The sequence below is a fragment of the Crocodylus siamensis genome, chromosome 1 (genome assembly GCF_052110815.1).
Source record: "Crocodylus siamensis isolate JL-2025a chromosome 1, ASM5211081v1, whole genome shotgun sequence".
NCBI classification, from domain to species: Eukaryota; Metazoa; Chordata; order Crocodylia; family Crocodylidae; genus Crocodylus; species Crocodylus siamensis.
In genome coordinates, this window is record NC_143395.1 from 141247626 (window position 1) to 141270274 (window position 22649).

A 22649-nucleotide genomic window follows, 5' to 3' on the forward strand; every position below is an offset into this window, starting at 1 on the left:
TGAGGAGAGAAGATTAAAGTGTATGTGAGTGAGTAAAGAAGGCCGGTACAGTGTACTCATTTTATTGGCATATTGGGCAGCTCCATAACACAATGTCAGTTCCAGTTTATTAAGTATTATAACAAAATGTTAGTTATCTGTATATTTGTAGTGCATAAAACACTGATGTGCACAGCATCTTTGGGCCTTACTGTCTACTTTGTAACCTAATTTTATGTCTTGTAACTGTGTAGCTGCTGAAAATGATTATGAGCCAGCAATTTCAAGATTCCTAACTCAGCCTTGAACTGATTAGCCTGTCAGTTTCCAGGCTGCTACAAAAGGCAGAAGGTTTTCTGAAAAAAGTTGCAGAGCTTTAATGAGGTGTGAAAAGCTTAGGCTGTTGTTCTAGTTTAATGAGCATTACAGGGAGTTGAGGTTAACAAATAGTCTTAGCCTTTTGTCAGTCCTGGTCTATGCACTTAAACAGAGTATATTACTTAGCAAAGATAAAGGTAGTGCATAAAACACTGAAGTGCTTTATAAATAAAGGTAGATCTTTGCCATAGATAACGGTAGTCAAAAGGTGGAAGTGGTCGCTGTATTCGTCTGTTGAAGAAAACTTGTGAGAGAGTTTTAATTTAAACATCTGTTCCAAACTATGGCCAAAGGGCAAGGTATCTTAACACGTTTACTTTGTCCAGCGTAGCAAACCTTCTGGTTTGAATTATCCATACTCTAGTAGTTTACTGGGATTTTGCTCATCTGTAAGATTACTGTGCCTAGTAATGCAAATGTACAAGCAGTTCCTAAAGTTGCATGTCTCAGCCACAGTGGTTTGTCTGGATCTGAGTTGTAACTTGCCAGGACTGTACCCAGGACGGTCCCTCTGTCTTTCCTCCCCCTGTACCTTTTTGTAGGGCTCTGGCTCTGGAAGCTTTGGCAGCAGGTAGCATGCAGGAGCAGCCGTGGAGTTTAGGCCTACTGATGGAAGATGTTGCCATTTTTTGCTGCAGGCAGTCATGTTGAGCGGGCAAGCCTCCTCTACCCGGCTGCCTTCCCTCCCCCCCCACTCTTCCTCCCCCTCTGCCCTTCCTGGCACCAAAAATATAGGGCAAGATCTCTACTAGAAGCCCTGAGTTCCAGTGCTCCTGTTGTGTGATGAAACTACATCCCCCACCATGACCTTCACTGACTGACGCTCTGCTGCCTACTTGCTGCCAGGGTTGGAGCTGAAGGGGGAGTGGGGGATGGCTGGGTTAGGTGTTCCCTGCTCCATTCTGCACTCTCCCCTTTTAGGCAGCCATCCTCCTAACCTGTTTGTATTATAACCTGGATCATGTATTATACTGACTTTTCGAAAAAAGATTAAAAATCCCCAGTTAAAATGAGAAGTAGGGAAGGGGGTCAGAGACTATCACAGCAAAAAAACAATCTTTCTTTGCAAGCTTTTGGGTCCAAACACCCTTCTTTAGGCAGAGGAGAATTCAAAGATTGTAAAAGTTCTCCCAGGTAGAAAAGAAACTTAATTTTGCACAGGGGAGGTAAAGGATGGTAGGGTTCCCCTGGGTTTCAAATCCATTTGTGAAAAAGCTGTTCTGTGAATATGCAGATTAGGCAGAGGCAAAGCTCCAACAGGTTACTTCCCTGAAGGTGTCGGATGTCAGGCAGTGAGTTGAATTTTGCTTATTTCCTGTTTAGCAATGAAGTTTACATTTCTAAATGACTAATTATGATATCTTCCAAAAGATATCTCCTCTAGCCCAAGACTTTTGTCTGCCTCTGCTTTTTACCCCAACATGGCAACAAGCTATATCCCTGAGAATATCACGTACACGTCAAGAGGCAGACAAGGTTCTTTGGGTGAATCTGATATCTTTTATTACACCAACTTAAATGGCTGGAAAACAATTATTAAGCAAGCTTTAGGGTTCAAAAACCCTTAGTCAGGCTAAGGAAATTTCTGCAGTTGGTGTGTGCTCTTCCTGAATGGAATGAAAAGTAAAGACAGGTAAGTCAAAATTATGTATACCAGACCAGTCTCTGGCTTCCTTACTTTACTTTTTGAACTCTAAGGCTTGCTTAATAATTGTTTTCCAGCCATTTAAGTTGGTCTAATAAAAGATATCAGATTCACCCAAAGAACCTTGTCTGCCTATGTCCTTAGACCAACACAGCTACAACCTACACCCCTGTAACATACACTTCAAAGCGTACTGACACTGCACATGCTCAGCAAAGCAAGATTAAGCAGAGAGGACAATAGATACTCTAGTGGCGATTTGATTAAATTTGTTTCTCCTTTCTTGGGTGGAATTGTGAAAAGAAAGGGTTTGCTTGGGGTTCTTTGTTTTGGGGTTTTTTAGTAATATCTTTTTATTAGAGCTTCTGTATAGTTGGGAGAGATGTTAGACAAGCTTTTGGGCACAAAATGCCTTTTCTCTGGGAAGAAAGGTCTTTCCATGTTGTTGCCGGCACAAGGTGCCCGAGGGAGGCAACAATTGGGTTCGTTGCCCGGTGTGCGTCGCGCCAAATAAACACACTGGGGGAGAAGCAGACAGAGTTTATTTGAGCTCAAGTAAAAGGCACAGGGAGACTGTATTGTCTCAAATCCTGCACACCTAACCCTGCAACAGCGAGATCTTTATACCCCGGTCAGTTTCACTGCCAGCTGGCCCCCCTCTTTCTCCCCTTTCCCTCCTCCTTTCTCTTGCCGAGCGGTGCCCTTGCATTCCACAGATAAGTTTTAGCTCGCCTGCTTTCCAGAAGGACAGGAGATTGCAGGCGCCAAAGAAAGGGTTGCAAAGGTTGGGCAAGGGGGGGCTTTGGCTCATCTGAGCCTGGAGCAGAAGGACTTCCTCGACACTCGTGGTCTTCCATCCCTCTAAGTTATCCAGGGTTATGCCCAGTGACACCAACAGCTCCCCCCTTTGAGAATATTCAACAAAGTTTTGGCTGAGTTTTCTCATATTCTGAAGCCAAAAAGTGATTGAGTGTTTGAGGATTGGAATCTTCAATGCAAGGGTATAATGAGGCGCTCGGGGAGGGGGATGCACAGACTTTGTGCAGGAGGGCGTTACAGCACGCAAATAAGAGGAGAGTAATTAAACACAACACAACACTGGTGATCAGGAGGTGAAGGATGCCCGCTCCTAGGCCTCCGAGGTTGGGCAACCAGCTCCAGAGAGAATCAAAGACAGTGGGTTCACGTTCCTGACTTTTCCACAACTCAAAAGCCTGTTCAGCTGACAAAATGTGTTTGTTTATACCTTGGGAATTTTCTGGGACATAAGTACAACATTCGTTCCCAATTAAAGCACATACCCCGCCCTGAGAAGCTAAAACATAATCTAGGGCCTGACGGTTTTGAAGAGATAATAAACGAAGTTGATAAATCTCGGAGTTAAGGCTCTTTTCAATAGCTAAAGTGTCATTAGCAAATTTTGTAAGGAACGTAGAAAGTTGACAATATAGCTTGGCTAACCGGCCTACTCCATATGCCGGGAGAAGGATCATGCCAAGTCTGTCTCCCTTACTAAGAGGTGGCGGAGTTGCATAGAGGGATCTCTGGCGTCTTGGGCGGCCGGGGGGGGGGATGGGTTAAAACTCGAAGAGGAGGGGCAAGAAGCCCTATGTAGCAACTTCCATATCAGCCATCAGGTAGCCATTTGTAGGCCGAGGTACCGCAAATCCAGAAAGTTTCCCCATTTCCCACCATTCCATTAAGCCCCTCTCGCATTCGACTGGATTGATCTGGTGTAAAGAAAAACAAGCCTTCGCCGGTGTCACAACCAGAGCTATTATACAAAGGCATGGATATGTTTTGATCAGGAGAGAGAGAATATTGGCATGAACTATTGCTGGCGAACCAAGTATGGTTCGTGGTTTCATTTTGAGTATAACAAAGCAGCCCAGGGGGAACTAAATGTAAGCGGATAGGCTGGGGGATATAGGAATCATTCCACTCTGGCTTCCATGAGGAATTGGAGAGACTGAAAGGAGCCTCTTTGGTACAGTTGCTAGCTAAGTGTGGTCGCCCAGGAGCGATTCCAGGTATGGAGGGGTATACTGAGGGGTTAAAGATAGAGTCATGGTACTTTGTAATATTAATGGCTATTTCTTCCTGGCAGATATCTGACCAGTTACTAGGAATGGCTCACCATGGGAGTCCTGCAGCGTGATAAGGGATTTGGGAACATATCCAACAGTTAGATAGGTTAAACTCACTGGCAAAAGTAACCTTCAGTGCTTCGTAGGTGTTTGTAACGAAGTCTGCTGGGTCCCCTCCCCATCCTGCATGTAAAGAGAATGCAGCAGAAGGTAGCAGGAAAAGAAAGCTTACAATGGAAAGGGAGAATGTTACAGTAGTCTTGAAACTTAAACTAGAATTCATACTGTCAATTCTAAACTTTTCCCCTTTTAAATAGCAACTTTAGTCCCAGGTCGTCAGGGGGCTAGACGGTCCACTGTTCCTCGGGTGGAGTAGGCACCGGTTTCAGACGAGAGTGATGAATCCAGTTCTTGTGTCCGTCGACCTTTGCCGCTGTGTGGGAAACTAGTAGAACAGTGTGAGGTCCTTTCCACTTCTCTTGGAGGGGCTCGTTCTTCCAGGTACGAATGAGCACAGAATCTCCCGGTTGTAATGAGTGGACTGGAGCATCCAACGGAAGAGGCTGCAAGTCTTTAGTATACCTATGGAGAGAAGAAAGAACAGCAGACAGAGAGCACATATACCATGGCAAAATACTACATCCTATTTCCCACTCCCCTGCTAGAACCGGCGTCCCGTTCATAGGCCATGCCCTTCCAAACATAATCTCAAAGGGGCTAAGCCCTAATCTTCCCTTGGGGAGGGCATGGATACGAAGCAAAGCAAGGGGCAAAGCATCGGGCCATCGCAGAGAGGCCTCCTGGCAGATCTTTGATAGATGATGCTTGAGGGCCTGATTTGTACATTCTACTACACCACTAGCTTGTGGTCGCCATGCAGTATGGAGTTTCCAGGGGATCTGTAAGGCATCTGAGATGTTTTGGATGATCTTTGAAGTGAAATGTGTTCCGTTGTCAGATTCCATCCACTGGGGAAGTCCGAAGCGGGGAATAACTTCCCGGACGAATTTTAGAGCTACAGTCTTGGCTGTACAGTTGCGACATGGAAAGGCTTCAGGCCATCCGCTGAATCGATCTGTTATAACAAGGAGATACTTAAATCCTTGAGTTTGGGGGAACTCAGTAAAGTCTATTTGCCAAACCAGTCCGGGGCCTGGAGTAGGTTCCAAAGTGGCTGGAGGTGCTGAGAGACTGGGTCTAGGGTTATTCTTTTGACAAATCGAACAGCTGGCCTGTATTTGGGAGGCCAGAGGTCGAAGTCCAGAGGTTAGAAAATATTTGTTCACCAACTGAGTGAGAGCTTCTTTTCCAGCGTGTGTAGTTTGATGTAGCCGTTGCAACACCGGCTGGGTCAGGCTCTTTGGTAGGAGGATCCTCCCGTCCATGGAGCAGAGCCATCCCTTCTTTTCTTGGAGACCAAGCTTGTCGGCTAGTTCTTTTTCTTCATATGAGTACTGGGGATCCGGGAGCTCCCCCACTGATGGAATGAGAGCATGCATAGGGATGTCAGCGGGTCTCGGCATCCTCAGGGTGGCAGCAATTTTAGCTTCTCTGTCTGCCCGGGCATTACCCCTGGCTACGTCTTGATCCTCTTTCTGATGTGCCTTACAGTGCATTACTGCCACTTCCGAGGGAAGTTGAACAGCTTCCAGGAGTCGGAGAATTTGGGGTCCATACTTCACTGGGGAGCCTTGGGCTGTCAGCAGTCCCCTTTGTTTCCATAGGCCAGCATGGGCATGCAGTACTCCAAAAGCATACCTAGAGTCGGTATAGATGTTGACTCGTTTCCCTTTTGACAGTTCTAGCGCCCGGGTCAGGGCCACCAGTTCAGCAAGTTGAGCAGATGTTCCAGCGGGCAAACCCTTGGCCTCAACAACATCATAGAGGGTCAACAACAGCATACCCTGCCCTCCTTTGCCCTTCTACAACAATGCTACTGCCATCAGTGTACCACTCACATTCAGCATTCAGAAGTGGCTGATCCTGTAGGTCTGGACGGCTAGAGTACTGTGCATCTATGATGTCTAGACAATCATGCTCTTGTTCTCCCGTTTCAGATAAGAGAGTAGCCGGGTTGAGGGAGGGGCAGGGCTGCAGAGTCACTTCAGGGTTCTCCAACAGCTTAGCTTGGTACTGAGCCACCCGAGCCTGCGTGAGCCAGAGACCCCCCTTTGCGTCTAGCAGAGCCTGGACCATATGTGGGGTATACACCTGCACGACTCCTCCCAGTGTTAACTTTTCAGCTTCCTCAAGAATTAGGGCAGTGGCTGCAACTGCTCGTAAACATGCTGGCCATCCCTTGGCAACTGGATCAAGCTGTTTGGAGAAATAAGGAACAGGACGTTTCCATGCCCCCAACAATTAAGTAAGCACTCCCAGAGCCATCCCTTTTCGTTCATGCACATACAATTGGAAAGGTTTAGAAAGGTCCGGTAACCCCAGGGCGGGGGCTTCCATTAGTTTCCTTTTTAGTATCTTAAATGCCGTGTCGGCTTCTGGAGCCCAATAAAAGGGGTCGTGGTCTGCCCCTTTCACACAGTCATATAGTGGTTTTGCCCATAGTCCAAATTCAGGGATCCACATTCTGCAAAAACCTGCCATGCCAAGAAACACCCTGAGCTGCTTACGGTTGCTTGGGATGGGAACCTGACATATAGCCTCCTTTCGCTCGCTTGAAAGCTGGCGCTCCCCCTGTCTTATGTGAAATCCCAGGTATTGTACTTCGGGGAGAGCAATTTGAGCTTTATTTCGAGCCACCCGATATCCTCGAAGCCCAGTAAAGTTCAGGAGGCTTACCGTGGCGTTAAGGCAGGAGTTTAAATCTATGGCAGCAATTAATAAATCATCCACGTATTGTAACAAGAGAACTTCATGCTCATTATTCCACTCCTCCAAGTCTTTAGCTAAGGACTGGCCGAAAAGGGTAGGAGAGTTCTTAAATCCCTGGGCTAATACTGTCCAACAAAGTTGTTTCTTAACCCTTTTTCTGTCCTCCCATTCAAAAGAGAATATCCCCTGAGAGGGGGGTCAACTGGAATCGTAAAGAAAGCATCTTTCAAATCAAGAACTGAGAAATGAGTATACTGCCCCCCTATGGAGGCCAGCAAGGTATATGGGTTTGGGACGAGGGGAGGAATAGTTTTAACCTGTTCGTTAACCGCCCTTAGGTCCTGCACCAGTCGATATGTGCCATCAGGCTTCAGTACCAGCAAGATAGGAGTGTTCCAGGCGGACTGACACTCTCGCAGTATGCTGTACTTTAGGAAACAGTCTGTAGTCTCCTGCAGTCCCTCTCTGGCTTCCCTTTTGATTGGGTACTGTTTGATTCGTACTGGACCTTTTTCTGGCAGTAGTTGGATATTAATGGGGGTTTGATGTGTAGCCTTTCCAGGGACCCCCTCTGCCCACACCAAAGGGTATACTTGGTCTTCCCACTGGTTCCACTCCGGGGGAGCGTTCATAGCCGAGGGTTCAACCGCGAGGGTCATTGCCCCCTGAAAATGCACGGATAATGTGAGGGTTATTTCATCCTGGGTAAAATGCAGTGATGCACCTAATTGACAAAGTAGGTCTCGTCCTAGCAGGGGTGTTGGGCAATCTGGAAGGTAGACCAATTTGTGAGAAAGAGCCCGGTCTCCCAGAGCACATTCTGCAGGAGCATACATTGGGCACTGAGTCTTTTTTTTTTTTCCCCGTGGCACTCACCACAGTGAGAGAGTCCTCTATGGGAAGTTGAAGAGGTTGATTTACAGCGGTCCGTGCTGCCCCGGAGTCTATCAAAAAATCAATTTCTGAATTCCCCACCCGCATTTTTACTCGGGGTTCCGGGGGTGGGGTGATCCGTTTCCCCTGACACCCCTACTCTCCTTCAGTTGTCATTACAGGAGTACAGTCTCTCCCTTTCTCTGGGCATTCATTCTTCCAGTGTCCCTCTTGCCAGCATAAGGCACACTGGTTCCGTCTCAGGCGTCTTTCTTGTGGGCCAAGGCGCCCGCGCCCATGACCCCTTATACCTCTGCCTCTCCCACCTTCTTGTGGCCTTTCTCTGACTCCAGCCTGTACTGCTGCTACTAGCATTCTAACTTGTCTCTTGGCCTTTTCTCCTTCTCTGAGAGTATACGACCTGTTTGCAGTTTCCAGGATTTGTGCTACAGACATACCCGTTAAGTCTTCCTTCTTTTGTAACTTCCTCTTTATATCAGGGGCTGCACGGCTGGTAAAAATACCCTTTATAATTGCCTCCATCGCCTGATCATCAGGGTCTGCGCTGGTATTTTGCTGAATGGCGTCCCGGATGCGCTGTTGGAATGCATTGGGACTTTCCTTCGGCTCCTGTACTATTTCATATGGCTTTGCCCAGTTATTATGTTGGACAGCCGAGTGCCTGAGCCCATGCATAAGTAGCTCTTTGTAAGAGGTAAGACGGGTATGATCCACAGGATTGTTAGGGTCCCATCTAGGGTCTGCTAGGGGAACCACATCTGCCGGAACAGGAACATTGACAGGATCCCTTTCATGCCTCCGCTGTGCTTCCTCCCTGGCTTTGGAAATAACTTGATTCCGCTCTACTTCAGATAATAAGGTTTGCATAAGGATATTACAGTCGTCCCAATCAGGCTTGTGACTAGCTAAACATCCCTCAAAGACAGAGATAAACTTACTTGGGCTAGTTGAAAATTCTCCAGCCTGTGCTTTAAAAGCTGCCAGGTCCACCAGGTTAAAAGGTACATGGGTGTATACTTGCATGGTCTGGGCTGCACGCCCATCTGCCCCAGGCCAGGCTATTACAGTTTCAGTAAGTAAAGGATAAAATCCCGCTGAGGGAGGAATCTCTGGAACCAGGGGCATCTGATCTTTATATGGTGGAGGTGTTAAAGCCGAAGGGGACGCCGACTCTGGCATTACAGTAATGGTGGGGAATGCTGAGACTCAACACTAACAACTACTGATCCTGTCGGAGTCAAATTACACTTCTGCAAAATATCTGTCTTGTTCCATAAAGCCATAAACAATTGTGCATACAAATGTTCATTCCACTTACCCGTCCGCTGACAAAACAGGAGTAATTGGAGAATTGTATAGTAGTTAACTGACCCTTCCGGAGGCCACCTTTCCTGATCCTCCAGTTGATATTGAGGCCATTCCACTGTACAGAACCTTTTAAGATCATTTTTAGTCATTAGATCTGACTTAAACAGTTTCCAATTAGTCAGAATGCATTCTATGGGTGTACACCGTACCCTGCCAACCGTACTCTGTCCCTGCCCATACTCTAGGGAGACACTGGGCGTCCCCAGGTCCTACAGGGAGACACTGGGCGTCCCCAGGTCTTAACAGACAATGCTCTGAGCTTATCCTACCTTATCCAAGGGACTGGTTTCACACCGTTGCCCACGATCGCTTCTCCACTATTAGAACGCGTTGCACCGTTGTGCCCTCCGGGGTCGATCAAACCACGTCTCTGCCGAGGCCCCCGATGAAACCACCGGTGCGCGCTGGGCGTCGGTTGTTGCTGCAAGTTGTCGACCCCAGGAGGGATCCGGGCAAGGCGAAATGTTAGCCTCGAGCCCCACGTTGGGCGCCAAAACTGTTGCCGGCACAAGGTGCCCGAGGGAGGCAACAATTGGGTTCGTTGCCCGGTGTGCGTCGCGCCAAATAAACACACTGGGGGAGAAGCAGACAGAGTTTATTTGAGCTCAAGTAAAAGGCACAGGGAGACTGTATTGTCTTAAAACCTGCACACCTAACCCTGCAACAGCGAGATCTTTATACCCCGGTCAGTTTCACTGTCAGTGATTTTTCACCAGCTGGCCCCCCTCTTTCTCCCCTTTCCCTCCTCCTTTCTCTCGCCGAGCGGTGCCCTTGCATTCCACAGATAACAGTTTTAGCTCACCTGCTTTCCAGAAGGACAGGAGATTGCAGGCGCCAAAGAAAGGGTTGCAAAGGTTGGGCAAGGGGGGGCTTTGGCTCATCTGAGCCTGGAGCAGAAGGACTTCCTCGACACTCGTGGTCTTCCATCCCTCTGAGTTACCCAGGGTTGTGCCCAGTGACACCAACAATGTTGTTCCCAAAAGCTTGTCTAACACGTCTCCCAACTACTTAGTAGTTCTAATAAAAGATGCTACTAAAAAGTTGGCTCTTGCATATTTCCTGGACCATTATGGCTACAGCAGCATTCCAACCCCGAGCAAAATTAACTTTAGGATGAATTAAACCATGAAACATTTCCCTTTTAAAGCTGTCTACCCATTGTTGCTTATATCAAATAAAATGTTTTCTTTTTTTATAGAGTTTGTCCAAGCTCCTTTTATTAAATATCATGTAATAAGAATACCTTTAAAAAGAAAAGAATAAAATTACTGCAATTGTCTGATCATCTAAATATTTTGTTCTGATGGTAGGAATCAGTCATACAGTCTTTGTCTCTATTTTTCTTCTGTGACCATTTGACTTCCTAAGCACTGGGAAGAGTATCTGCACCCCCATCATGTACCTGGCTGGGCCTAAGGCTTTATGCAAGATGCATTAAGCAACACAGTTCAAAGTGGAAAGCTGAGGGGAAGTATAATTGATCTTGGGTCAGTTGGGTTCTACTGTGCTCTGATCTTTTGCTTTGCATTTCTGTTAATCACTGCAGTTACTTCAAAGAGTTTCTCAGATAAATCAGCTTTGAAAAAGTATAGCAGTAATTTGTTTTACAATTACTTATATTACCGTAACATCTTACAGCTCTGATTACAGAGCAAGTCCATATGTATACTAAGAACTATACAAATGCAACAAAAGATGAGCCCTTGCTCAAATGTCTTGAAGGGGACAGTCTGAACACAAGACTATACAAAGAGATGTGGGAGGATGGGGAAACAGCATGACAGCATTAGTCTGCATGGAAGGCGCAGCCTTAGTACATCAGTGGAATGATCCTTGTGTCTCTTTACACCCCCCCATGGCAGAATTTTGATGGAGCTTTGAAGAATGATACATTAAGTTTCTGGTTGTTTATATGGCACATCTCCCCTGTGCAAGGGGCAAAATGGGGAAACAATGGTAGGCATATCACAAGTGGCACAGGCTGATGCTGTGTCTGGCATGGGAGTCCTAGGCACTTAATGAAGGGAGGCCCTAGACTGTAGGCAGGGGGCTTGAGTTTTGGACCCTGCAAATGGAGCAGGCAGGACAGGGTGCCATCTGCAGAGGATGTAACAGGTGTCATTGCCAAGAGCCAGGTTAACATTTCCCTGCCACTGCAGCTGTCACCGAGGGAGTGAGAGAGTCTCACTCACCATTTTTGTAGTAGCTGAGAGGCCAGGGAAGAGTTAGCCTTGAGTGTGACAAAGGTTCCACAGCAGTTCTGCCTGTGCCTCTGCCCTGCCCTGTTCCATGTGGTTGGAGATTCAAGTCCTCCTGCCTTCATTCTGGTGCCTCAGACTCAGTCAGGTACACCACAGGGGTGGGGTTCAGGCTGCAAAAAATGTACCCGCATTCTGAATTGATTGGCTGGGGCAAGGCTGCATTGCTGAAGGCCAGAGAAGAGGCTACTATAATAACCAGGATGTGAGATGATGGGGGCCTGAGTAAGAATTTTAACTATGTGGATGGTTAGGAGAAGTTGTATTTTTGGTTATGGAGAAAGAATCAGCAAGATTTAACTGTATCCTGGATATGAGACCTAGACTGGTGAGTTGAAGATGAAGAACAAGTTAAAGACCTGAGTAGTAAGAAGGGGGTATTATTTCCAGTAAGGAAGAAAGCGATAAGGAGGACTGTCTCAGAGAGAGTGGAGGTTGATAGCTACAGATTAATTGTACTGAGCAAGTTTGAGTTGATAGCTAGATGTTCCTGAGATGTTAGGCCAGGGTTTTAATTTTGGTGAAAAAGACAGGCCTGGAGTTGAGGTAACCTGAACAATTTGCATAGATGAAAGTTGAATTTGTGTTTGCAGATTGGGTCACCCAAAGATAAGGGATAGTGGGTTGGGGAGTGCAGGGGGTGGGGAGCGGGGATGAGGAAGACGCACTGAAAAAGCAATTAAAGAGATGCCATCTTGGGTCAGACCACAGGTCCAGCCAGCTCCGTATCCTGTATCATAAGGTGACAGAGAGATAAGAATGTGGAAGTAGTTACAGAAGCTGGGGAGGACAAGGGTTAAAGAACGTGATCGACCACCGTTACAGATTTGATGTGAGCAGGAAGTAAGCTATATTGGAGATCATGTAAGAGAGAATTGGAGATGCACCAATTGCAAACATTGCTCAATAATCTCAGTGAGGAAAGGTAGAAGGGAGATGAGACAATAGTAGCATAAGCAAAGGTGGCTTCCTTTTTTCACATGGGAAAGTCTAAAACAAGGCTGTCATGCTTGTCTGATCCTCTGGGATCCAACCACATGCACTTCCCCCCTCTTCCCCTCATTCCCCTTGCTGTTCTGGGACCCATACTACACATGGTGTGTACTCCAGCTGGCCCATGACCTTTGCTGCATGTGGCACATGCTCCAGTTGGTTAGGGGCCTGGACTAGCTGGAGTGAGCACCATATGTGGTATACATCCTGGATTGGTGGGAGGAGCACTGTGTGTGGTGCATATCCCAGACCAGGTGCTGTGTGCAGCACAGTCTTGGACTGGTGGGGGCAGGTGTTATGTGTAGTGTGAATCCTGAAGCAGGACCTCCGTGTGGCACGCATCCCAGGTCCTGCACATAAGGCCAGTCTGGCATGCACTGCGTGGGTCACTTCAGAATCAGGGGCAGCACTGGGGGACTCTGTGGGTTGAAACTGACCCATAGGCTGTATCTTTGACACCTCTGGTCTAAAACATCATGGGATGCTTGCACACTGTCAGAGCCTTAAGTAAGAAAGTATGATGTAGAAAAGCAGTTTTAGATAGTGAAGTGGTTTTAAATATTTGGGGGGTTGTATATACAGTACTGTTGAAAGATTAAATTTAACATTTAAACTGGCTATATAAAAAGTGGACTGTATGTGTTATTTGAGAGTGTGCCTAGCTGCATCTATTATAACCATTGTGCACTGCAATTCATTTGTATTTCTTAAAACCTATTGCAAGTAGTTTAAAAAAACCCAAGAATGTAGTGTTCTTACGTAGGTATCTCACAGTGTGCATCAGTGCTTGGATAATTACTTAGAACATTTGTGAATAAAACTGACCTGAAACAGCTGCCAACACTAAATTTACTGTAGGACAGATTTATAATTTGCACCTTAAAATGTGGTCACCTAGTGCCTAAATTATTCCTTCTGCTCACAGTAGGTCCACAGTTTCTCAAGATCATTATGTCAGAATGCACAGTGCAGTCGCTAGCATACCTGGTGCAGTTTCACTGAGAGATATTGTGTGCAATTCTATATAAGGTTTTTTTGCTGTTTTCTGATTGGCTAATTAACCCCTTCACCTTCACATTCTATTATAAAAACAAGGTCTTATAACTTCCTTCCAGGTACCTTCCCACCAAACAAGATTTTCATTCTCTGACTACCTTCAGTTGGTCTCCTAACTGCTCATTTAGTTCCCACTGTGTTCTCCACCTGTCTGTGAGGTATCTTCCTTCCCTCCCATCCCTTCAGTGATAATGCACCTGCCACTTGCCTTCTTCTGCTTCCTCTTAGCTAATATGGTATTGTATTTCCCTTGCTGTTGTTGCTTACTTTTGCTCCCTGTCCTGCCTGCCTCCATACCTACTTATTATTGTTTCTTCTGACTCTTGCAGCCAACTTACATTCTTTGGATTGAGAGTACCACACTGTTAAAACAATTGTAATGTTCCTGTTTATAATAAAACTCTGCTTTTAAAAATCCCAAAGCTAGGAACCACTGTTTTCATTATAATGATGCAGCAAATTGACTTAACCACATTAGAGCAAATACCATCTTTAAATTAACTTTTATCCCAGTCCCATGAGGGTTCATTATAATGCAGTTGTGCTATGTTTTCAACTTATGCAGTGCTCCTGGCTTTTATGCCCCTTCGTTATCTTCCTCATACTCTTATCTGTGGTGGTTTTTCTCCACCCACACCGTTTGTCTTTCCATCCTTCCAGTTGGATCATGTTGTCTGAACAAATATATAGTTTTATAGGAGATAATACTCCAGAAAAGTTTAAAGGTATTTAGGTCCTTTGTTTTGTGCCCAAAGCTGAATTGATTCAGTCTAAACTGCAGAGATTAAACTGAAAAACAACTGGATACGCATTTATTTTTGATTCAGGAAATGCAGCCACATGCCTGCAATGGCTCAGGCCAGAAGCTGGGGGGAGGGGGAACTAGAGCACGGCTCTCTGGCACGTAGCCAGCATGGGCTGTGAGTTCACTTCCTCTTCCTGCTGTCCCTGAGGTCTCTGGGATTTGCAGTTCAGAATTACTGCTGCCAGACTCTGCAGGTTTGCTCATCACTTCCTCTTCCTGCTTCCAGGTGCCTCTGGGATTTGTAGTCCACAGTCACAGCCAGTAGTAAATTTAAGCAGGGAAGGGGTGTTTAACTCCCCTTCCTGTCCCCAGATCCCAGTGGCGGTTTGCTTGGACAAGGGTGGAGGGGCATTCCTGTATCAAGGTCTGACCAGATGGATTTAATTTCTGTAGCAAGACCCCTAATTTTGGTGGCTGCAGACTGCACGTTCTGCTGTAGCGTCAGGTAAATAAAGAAAACTCTAGAGGTTTTGTTGCAGATTTTGATGTATTCAGGATGGAATTTAATAATCTGTGTAGCTGTCCCTGTGACTGTTCTGATACTGAATTTATTGTATGTTGTCCCCACTCTGAAATTTAAGCATCCTGCATATTTTTTGATTAAAAATATTCATATTATAGAGATTTTCAGAGAATCTGGAGGTTATGTGAAGTGGTAGAAAGAGGCTAGTTGGGATTTTGGCACACAGAAAGGTCTAGGGTAAGCAGATTGGGGATAAGTACATGAGCCAGATGTTTCCACTGAAATTATCAATAGTGAAAATATTACAAACACTGACATTTAATGACACACTTTGTTTTGGAGTTGGCCGGGGGTGGGGGGTATAGTTCATGTCTTGAGGGGGACAGTTTACATCTCTTGCATCACTCAGGCTTTTTGTATAGACCAGTGATTCTCAACCAGGGTGCTGTGAAATCTGTTTGTGTGCCATAGACTGACATGCAGTGTTAGCACTGCTAGGTGTGCAAACATGATTCAAGTGATGAACCCAGTGATTTCATATAGGAATCCATAGTGTTAAAACTGTTCTGACTGGCTGTGTTTTTTCTAATTTTTTTTCTGTAACAAGACTTACTTTATTATTTTCCTGTAGTAAAAAATGAGTGAAAATTAAGAGCTGACACTTTCCAAGAGAAGCCTCAAGTCTATCCAGGGTTTGAGAACAACTGGTATAGACAAAGACAATGCTGTGTTGTTTTGAAGTGAGAATTGGGCAATGCAGGTGAGATGGGGAGTGGAGCACATGACTTATCCCCTGAAAATCTAATTTAAAGGCCCCTGGGACTTTGGCTAGAGCTCCCCACAGCTTCCTGGGTGGTGTCAGTGCTCCCACTGGTGGGAACTTGCTGTATTTTTCCACATATAGTACACAGTCTTCCCCCCCAAAATCAACCACTCCAAAATTGGGGTCCATTTATTAAGTGGGGAAACTGATTTTCTGCTTAGAATAGAAACACCCTGCTTTGATCTGTGTTCCACAGTATAGCACTTCTGGGTGCATTTATACATGCCATTAAGGCAATGTGAAAAACTGGCACAGTTCATTCTGGAGTCAGCTGCTTCCAGGCACTGCATTTACTCATGCACCTGGGACTGCATCAGTTTGAGCTGGGGGGAGCAGCCCCAAGCTGGCAGGGGGAGCACAGGGATCGGCCCCAGGCTCCAGATGGCAGAATCAGGCAGCCAAGGGGCTGGCTGGGACGCAGGGATGCTGAAGTGTGGGGTTAGGTGGCAGGCATTTCCCACATTTTGGCACCCTTGTGCCCCAGCCAGCCCCTGTCGCATGCATTTCAGTGGTGTTAAGTAGTCTGTTGTAAGATAGTACTGTCCCTGCCGATACTATCTTATAGCAGAGTTAATTGATTTACTGTGACCTAATACTGGTGCACATGTAGATGGTGATACTTTACTGGGGAGCTAATCAGTCAGTTCCACTGTAAAATGTGCCCTCTGGTATTACTGTTCAGGAAGCTGAGAAAGTTGATTCACTTCAGAGATGTTAACAACTGTCTTTCCTTTTTAATGGTTTTGATATTTTGCTAATCAAACTAACCTTTCTTAGTTTCAACTTTCAGTTTAAGTTGGTCTAATAAAGGATATCAGATTCACCCAGAAAACCTTGTCTGCCTATAACCTTTCTTAGTGCAGTTTTGCTGTCTGCTAGGTTCTGGATTATTTCTTCTGTTTCACAACTCTTCAGCTCTTTTCAAAATGTATAGGTCCAACCGAGGACACCAGTATTCAGTCTCAGCTAGGCTTTTAGTTAAGCAAGTGAGTCAGATTAGGCTCTGTCTGTGCTCTCTGCAGTCGTAACTTTTGGAAAAAAAACTTGTTTCTTCATTCTGCCTTTTAAAACCCACAGTTGTATTGAAGAAAATACATTAGCTGCCTGAGGGGTTTACAGGATTAGGTAGCAGCTGGATAGTGGTGTTGAAATGGTAGATTTGGGTACTTACAGGCATGTCTGTATCTCTTATTTGTCATGCTGAAAAATGTCACACTGTTATGTACATGCTGCTTCCCAAACCAGAAATAGTGTAGCCATGTTCATTGAGTACTGTTCTGGGGCTAATTAGCTTTATGGAAGGGCATTGTTTGCCATTTTGCTATTCCTTGCTAAAGCACTGTAATACTTCTGGTGCAAGAGCCAGTGCAGAAGGTTTCTGTACAGCAGCCACCTGACATGGTAAGGTAGTGGTATGGACTTGCCTGAAGTATCTTCGTGATTCTAGGCCTTCATTCTTGCATGGTCTCTATTTCATTGTAGCAGTTCAAGTGTTGTCAGTAATGCAGTGCTGTACTGAAGCACTTCTGATATTATGTACCCTTCTGTTGTTTACATGTCTGTGGTGACCCTGAATAACTTGATTTGCCACATCAGGAATAATCCCATATTTTTTCTTATTTAAAATAAAAATACAAATTGCTCAACTTTCAGAACAGGAAATGACCAGTATAATTATAAACTGACAATTGTTTTTATGTTTCCTCCCTTTCTCTTCCAGGCATCCTACAGGGGGGTCCTTTATCCGTCCAGACAAGGTGAATTTTGGCGTAGGTTTTCTTACTGCAGTGAAGAACCGCTATGGATTGAATGATGAACAAGATGTGGCATATGGGAAAGATAATGTGTTAGTCCTTGGAAAGAAAACTGTGGAACTTGTTGGCTTTGACTCAATTTTAGAGGAACAAAGGCAAGTGTAATAGCTGGGATCGAAAACATTTATACTTGTAACTCTGAAGTTTGTTGGGAGGAAGGCATTAATGCTGAGTTGAGTTTTGCCTTTAACTGGGGAGTCAACCTCTTATAGATGAGAACAATGCATCTTACCCAGAATACAGTACTTAAGGATTAACATTGTGGGGGGTTGTTTTATTCTGAGAGTTTATACACAGCCTTTTTTAGGAAGTAAACTTAAAAGTGGGTCCTTAAATTGTACCATCTAGTGTGAGGCCTTCTTAGTTCCTATAAATCCCAGTGACAGATTACAATGATTCAACTTTCTTATATAGTTAGAACTCACTAAAATATTGCACACTGACTACATTTGAATCATTTTTAGGATTAATGGCCATTTTTCTTTCATTCTTAAATGATAACTTTGTTTTTAAGCAGAAACTGAAGGATACAATGCTCTGTTACAGAGAACTCCACAAAGAATTGTCCTGTTTCCAAATGGTAGCCATTTCCTAGTGTTTTCATATGGACAGACCACTTTAACTATGACCTAGTAATGCCATTGACTGAATGGAAGGAAAAATATATTTAAGAAAATTTAATCCAATCTGGGCCTACAATGATATGAATGATCACTACAGGACAGAGTTAAGGTTTCTGCTAAAAGAGAAATAAGGACAATAAGGAAGGAAAGGCTATTAATCCTAAATATAATTCAAATATATTGCTCATGCACAAGATTTAAAGTATGGGAAGTTAATCTGCCAGAACAAATAAGGTTGCCTTGTGCATTTCCATATCTTAATGTGTTTGGATTTCTCTCAGGTTAAGCTTAATGTATAACTTACCTAGGTTTATTACTACTGTTCTTCGAGGATAAATATCACATCTTTGTAATGTTACCCTAAATTACTGATATAGCACTATATTTGGTAAAATAGTTTTGAATTCTGTTTTAAATATTCAAAGGATTGGATAAGGTGGGCCTGATATCAAGATTTGTGGGTCACTTTTTTTTTACAAAATTATATATATGTAAATTATTTTTATTTTCTGTTTTCAATTAAACTTTTTTTTTAGGCGTGAGATTAATCTTTTGCCTGTAGGGTTGAGCCCACATTGGGCAAGACCCTGAAATGAGAAAGACACTAAAACTGTTTCCAATTGAATGAAATGGCCAAAACAATGTGATGAACAATAAATGTAATAGGTAGAGTTCTTTATATTAAGATAATCATTATACGATAATATATTAAGATCATCTTTATATTAAGATTACCTAGATATATTAAGTACCTATTACTTAATATATTATTATATATTATATATTAAGGAGGGGAGTTAAAAGTGTTATTTTATATTGTTTCAGGGGTGTAATTGGTAGCCATGTTGGTCTGAGACAAAAAGATATTCAAAAAACTATAACTCTTTGTTCCAAAATTATACCTTTTATTAGACCAATTGGAAAATGGCAAGAAAAATGTCCTTTTCTGCATGTTTTCAGAATCAAAGTCCCTTCGTCAGGTTCTGGGAAAAGTGTAGATGGTGCAAGATGGTAAAAAGTCCCCATAGGTAGGAAATAAACTTAATTTTTGCACAGGGGGAGCTGAAGATGGAAGACTGTCCCTCTGGGTCAATGAGAGTGTCATATATTTTATATGCTTAACATTTAAAATTCATCCAAAGGGCAAAGGAAAGGCACTTGACCTGTAAAGGATAATGAAGCTCTTTAGCTGGTAGCATCTTTATCACATGCGTATATTTTGCATTCCTTACCAGTAATTTATGCAGGCTAACAAGACTAAATGTTATATTTAGTACTGCAGTGGTTTATTTTTTTTTAAAAATGGGGCCATAAGGTTCCTTTATGAACTTTTGGTATATACGTTTGCAACTCTTCCTGTTTTTAGTGCTCCTTTCACATGTATATGTAATACTTATTAACATAAGTCAACTATCTTCCATCAGATGAAGAATGTCCATTAGTTATTGAAGTTTCTGGCTCACATTAGCATGTTACCTTGAGATTTAATCTTGGATTTCAGAAAATCAGCAGTACTGTGCTTGGTTGGGAGATGCTAATATAGCACTGCTGTTAGCATACAGATATGCAAGACATGATCCCAGTGTCTAGTTGCTCCAGACTTAAATTTGACTTCACACAACAGGAGGTGATGACAGGCATTCGAGGGCTTGAATAAGGGAAGAGCGAGAATTAGAATAAATTAACAATTATTATACATAAATTGATATTCATATTTTATTAATATTGTACAGGGTATATATTTTTAAATGTTAGTACTCCATGCTATACTCTCTAAATAAAAAAGGGAGAAGCAGAAAGCCAGAGTACCAAATGGAGAGGAGCTGTCTTCACCTGTTCTAAGTAGCTTCTGTCACTCCTTGCTGTGTATGGGGCGGGGGCAGAGGAGGAGGAGGAGGAGGAGGAGGTGAACTAGTTTTTGATGATAAGGAATAAATTGCCTGTACACTGTTATCCCTGTGGGGCACTTGCAGCATCTTGGTAGTGACGATTCAGTAGATGGCACTCTTCCTCTCTGAGTTGACATTCAACCGGTTATTATTGATCAATTGAAAATGCCATTTTTGTCAGACATAAAACAATTGATTAACGTTCTTGTAGTTAATTTTTTTGCAAAACCCGTAATGTTAATTCTGGTGCGCTGACCAGTTTCCAAACTGGGTAACTGCATTTTGCATACTTGAATTCGATTCCAGATGGATGGAGTCATTTTCTTTGCTGCTTGTCCAGCATTGTTTTTCCAGTGTTTCTGCTTTTTACCCTGGACAAAGGAGTGTTTCTGTGATCAGTTAAAGATTATACAACTATCTGGCTATAAATAGTTTTCATAATAGCAACCCCAAAAAAGATTTTTAAAAATGTATCCTGTTTAGGCTTAATATCAATGTGCTTCTAATCCATCTGCCGTTTTTTTTCTTTGTTTATAATTTGACACTTTTTCATATAGTCAGCTGCACAAATTGGAAAACATCTCAGTGAGAGAATGTGCGGTGAGCCACGCAGGTCAGAAGGAGGAAATTAGCAGAACATGTCCTAGTATCCTTTTCTAAAGGTGCTGTATTATGTACCACCACTTACTAACATAAAACATGTTTTTAGCATTCCATACTTACTTTGTAGTAATTAAGCAATTATATTTTATCAAGCGGTTATTTGCAGATCAGTTTAATTACTTTGCATTGTATATAGGGGTGTAATTCAATCTTCATTCTTTTTACTATTTAAAATCCTAGAATGTATTTGGAATAGGGTTCCTGGGTAAAAAGAGGGGGTGGGGAACTATGCTAATTTAGTTAACTATTGTCATTGATTCAAGACTTCAGAAGGTGCAGTTGTGATAGAAATGATGGGAATTTAAAAAAATAATCTGGTATAGGACAAAGCCATATAACCTCTAATGTAATTGCTGGAGAAGAGCTTTGTAGGCACAAGCAGCTGTGAGTGTGTAATGAATAAGATATTCAAGCTGCTATGTACTGTTGTTATATGTTACTAAAATACATAATAGAAATTATACTGTTTTAGGACGTCAAAATTATATACTCAGTAATTGGGAAATAAATTGTTTTGGGGCTCTGTAAAATGAAGTTATTTTTTAAGTCTTGATGACCCATTTCTTCACTATAGATCAAGATATAGTTTAGAGTAACTGACCAATGTTGCTACTTATCCCGAAGATTTATTCTACTATATTTTGGTACAAAATTAAGTTATAGCTAAAGATATAGCTTGCTTTATCTTTATCTAAAGTTATAGCTCCAGTCTCTGATATTTCTGATATATTTTCTTAATGTAAATTCTCAGATATCAAGAGTATAGACTTATCAAAAAATCTGTTGTCATCGTGGGAAGCAGTGATAGATATCGCTAGTCAGGTACAGAATCTGGAAATACTGCATCTCAGGTATAATGATACATATTTTTTATTTCTGCTGCTTTTGTTAGGGATATATGGCTTGATACTTAAATAAAAGCTTGATTTAAGGATCTAAATTTCCTTTTAAAAATAATAGGAGTTAAGTGCCTGGCTACTTCTTATAAACTGGCTCTTATTTTTTTCTTTTCTTGCCATATCTTCCAGAAGTATTGCATACTGAGGAAGGACTAGATCCCCAAGGAAGTTTTGTGCATCGTTTTGCCAAAACCAGAAATATGGGGGTAGCCCTAAATTCCAGTTTGTTTCAAAGCTTGAAGAAAATACTGTACAACTTAAATCATGATTCTAGTTGAAAAATTATTATTATTTCACGAGGCTGCTACAGTTGAAAAGTACAAATATGCCTTTATTGTTTTAGTCTACCTCACATATTTGACAGTACTTTTCACCTAGCTAGTTCCAGAATTTCCAAGCAGATTGAAGGAAGTAGACTGTCTAAAAAGTTCTTGTAAATGTCAACAGGGAAGTTGAATCCTTTTAAAGAAAGTTTATAAAAATAAAAAAGGAGGACATACTATTTAAAAAGGGTGTTGGGTTACGAACCAGAGTTTTAAAAATTCAGGTTGGCATAGTAAGATGTGCTCTGTAGGATTTTATAACAAAGAATGTTAAGCTTCTTTGCTGCTTCCAGGGTGACATCTTCATGCCTTGTTCAAGTACTGAGGGCTCACTTGGTTGTTGTGAACTTGAGCTAACTATTAATTATCTGGTGTTTTTCAAATCTGTTTTTTCTTGTGTTTTCATTGAGATAAATTTTAAAGATTCTTCTCTTGTAGGAAAGCTTTAGACTAAGGTTGGTTTTCTGGGATTTTTTTGCTTATGCTGAATGGTTTTTACCTTGGGATTTTTATCTCCCCAGGGTTTTTTGTTTGTTTCTTTGTTGGTTTTTCAGGCGTCTGATTTTTATCTAAAGAAATACATTTTATTAAGAATGTCTGTTTAGTACCAAACTGAAATATACTCTGGGGCCCAGCCCGCCTGCCCTGAACCAATGCTGGCTAGAATGTTGGACCACAGTGAGTAACAGGAAAAATCTCTCTGATAATATTTGTGTCAGTGAGTTCCTGCTCTACAAATAATTCCCCCCACTCTTTCACTCCTCCTGCCCCCAAGGGAAAAAGGTATCTTTAAATGGAGTAGTATTGCCAGGAGATGGGGAAGAAATTCACAGATTAGCATAGATGTTCCCAAATGTGTG

At 43.0% G+C, this 22649-nt stretch overlaps 1 protein-coding gene across 5 annotated transcripts in view; it reads left to right on the forward strand.

Annotated features, from left to right (window-relative positions):
* TBCE (tubulin folding cofactor E) overlaps nt 1–22649 on the forward strand; it is a 59011-nt gene that overhangs the window by 7890 nt on the left and 28472 nt on the right. For 4 of the 5 annotated variants that reach the window (XM_090044461.1, XM_090044489.1, XM_090044470.1 and 1 more), the window contains 3 exons: nt 17299–17491; nt 20466–20550; nt 21319–21418. In XM_090044461.1, the coding sequence (XP_089900587.1) occupies nt 17299–17491; nt 20466–20550; nt 21319–21418 (378 nt within the window). The remainder of the gene's footprint in view (nt 1–17298; nt 17492–20465; nt 20551–21318; nt 21419–22649) is intronic. The other variant, XM_090044498.1, reaches the window with a different exon arrangement.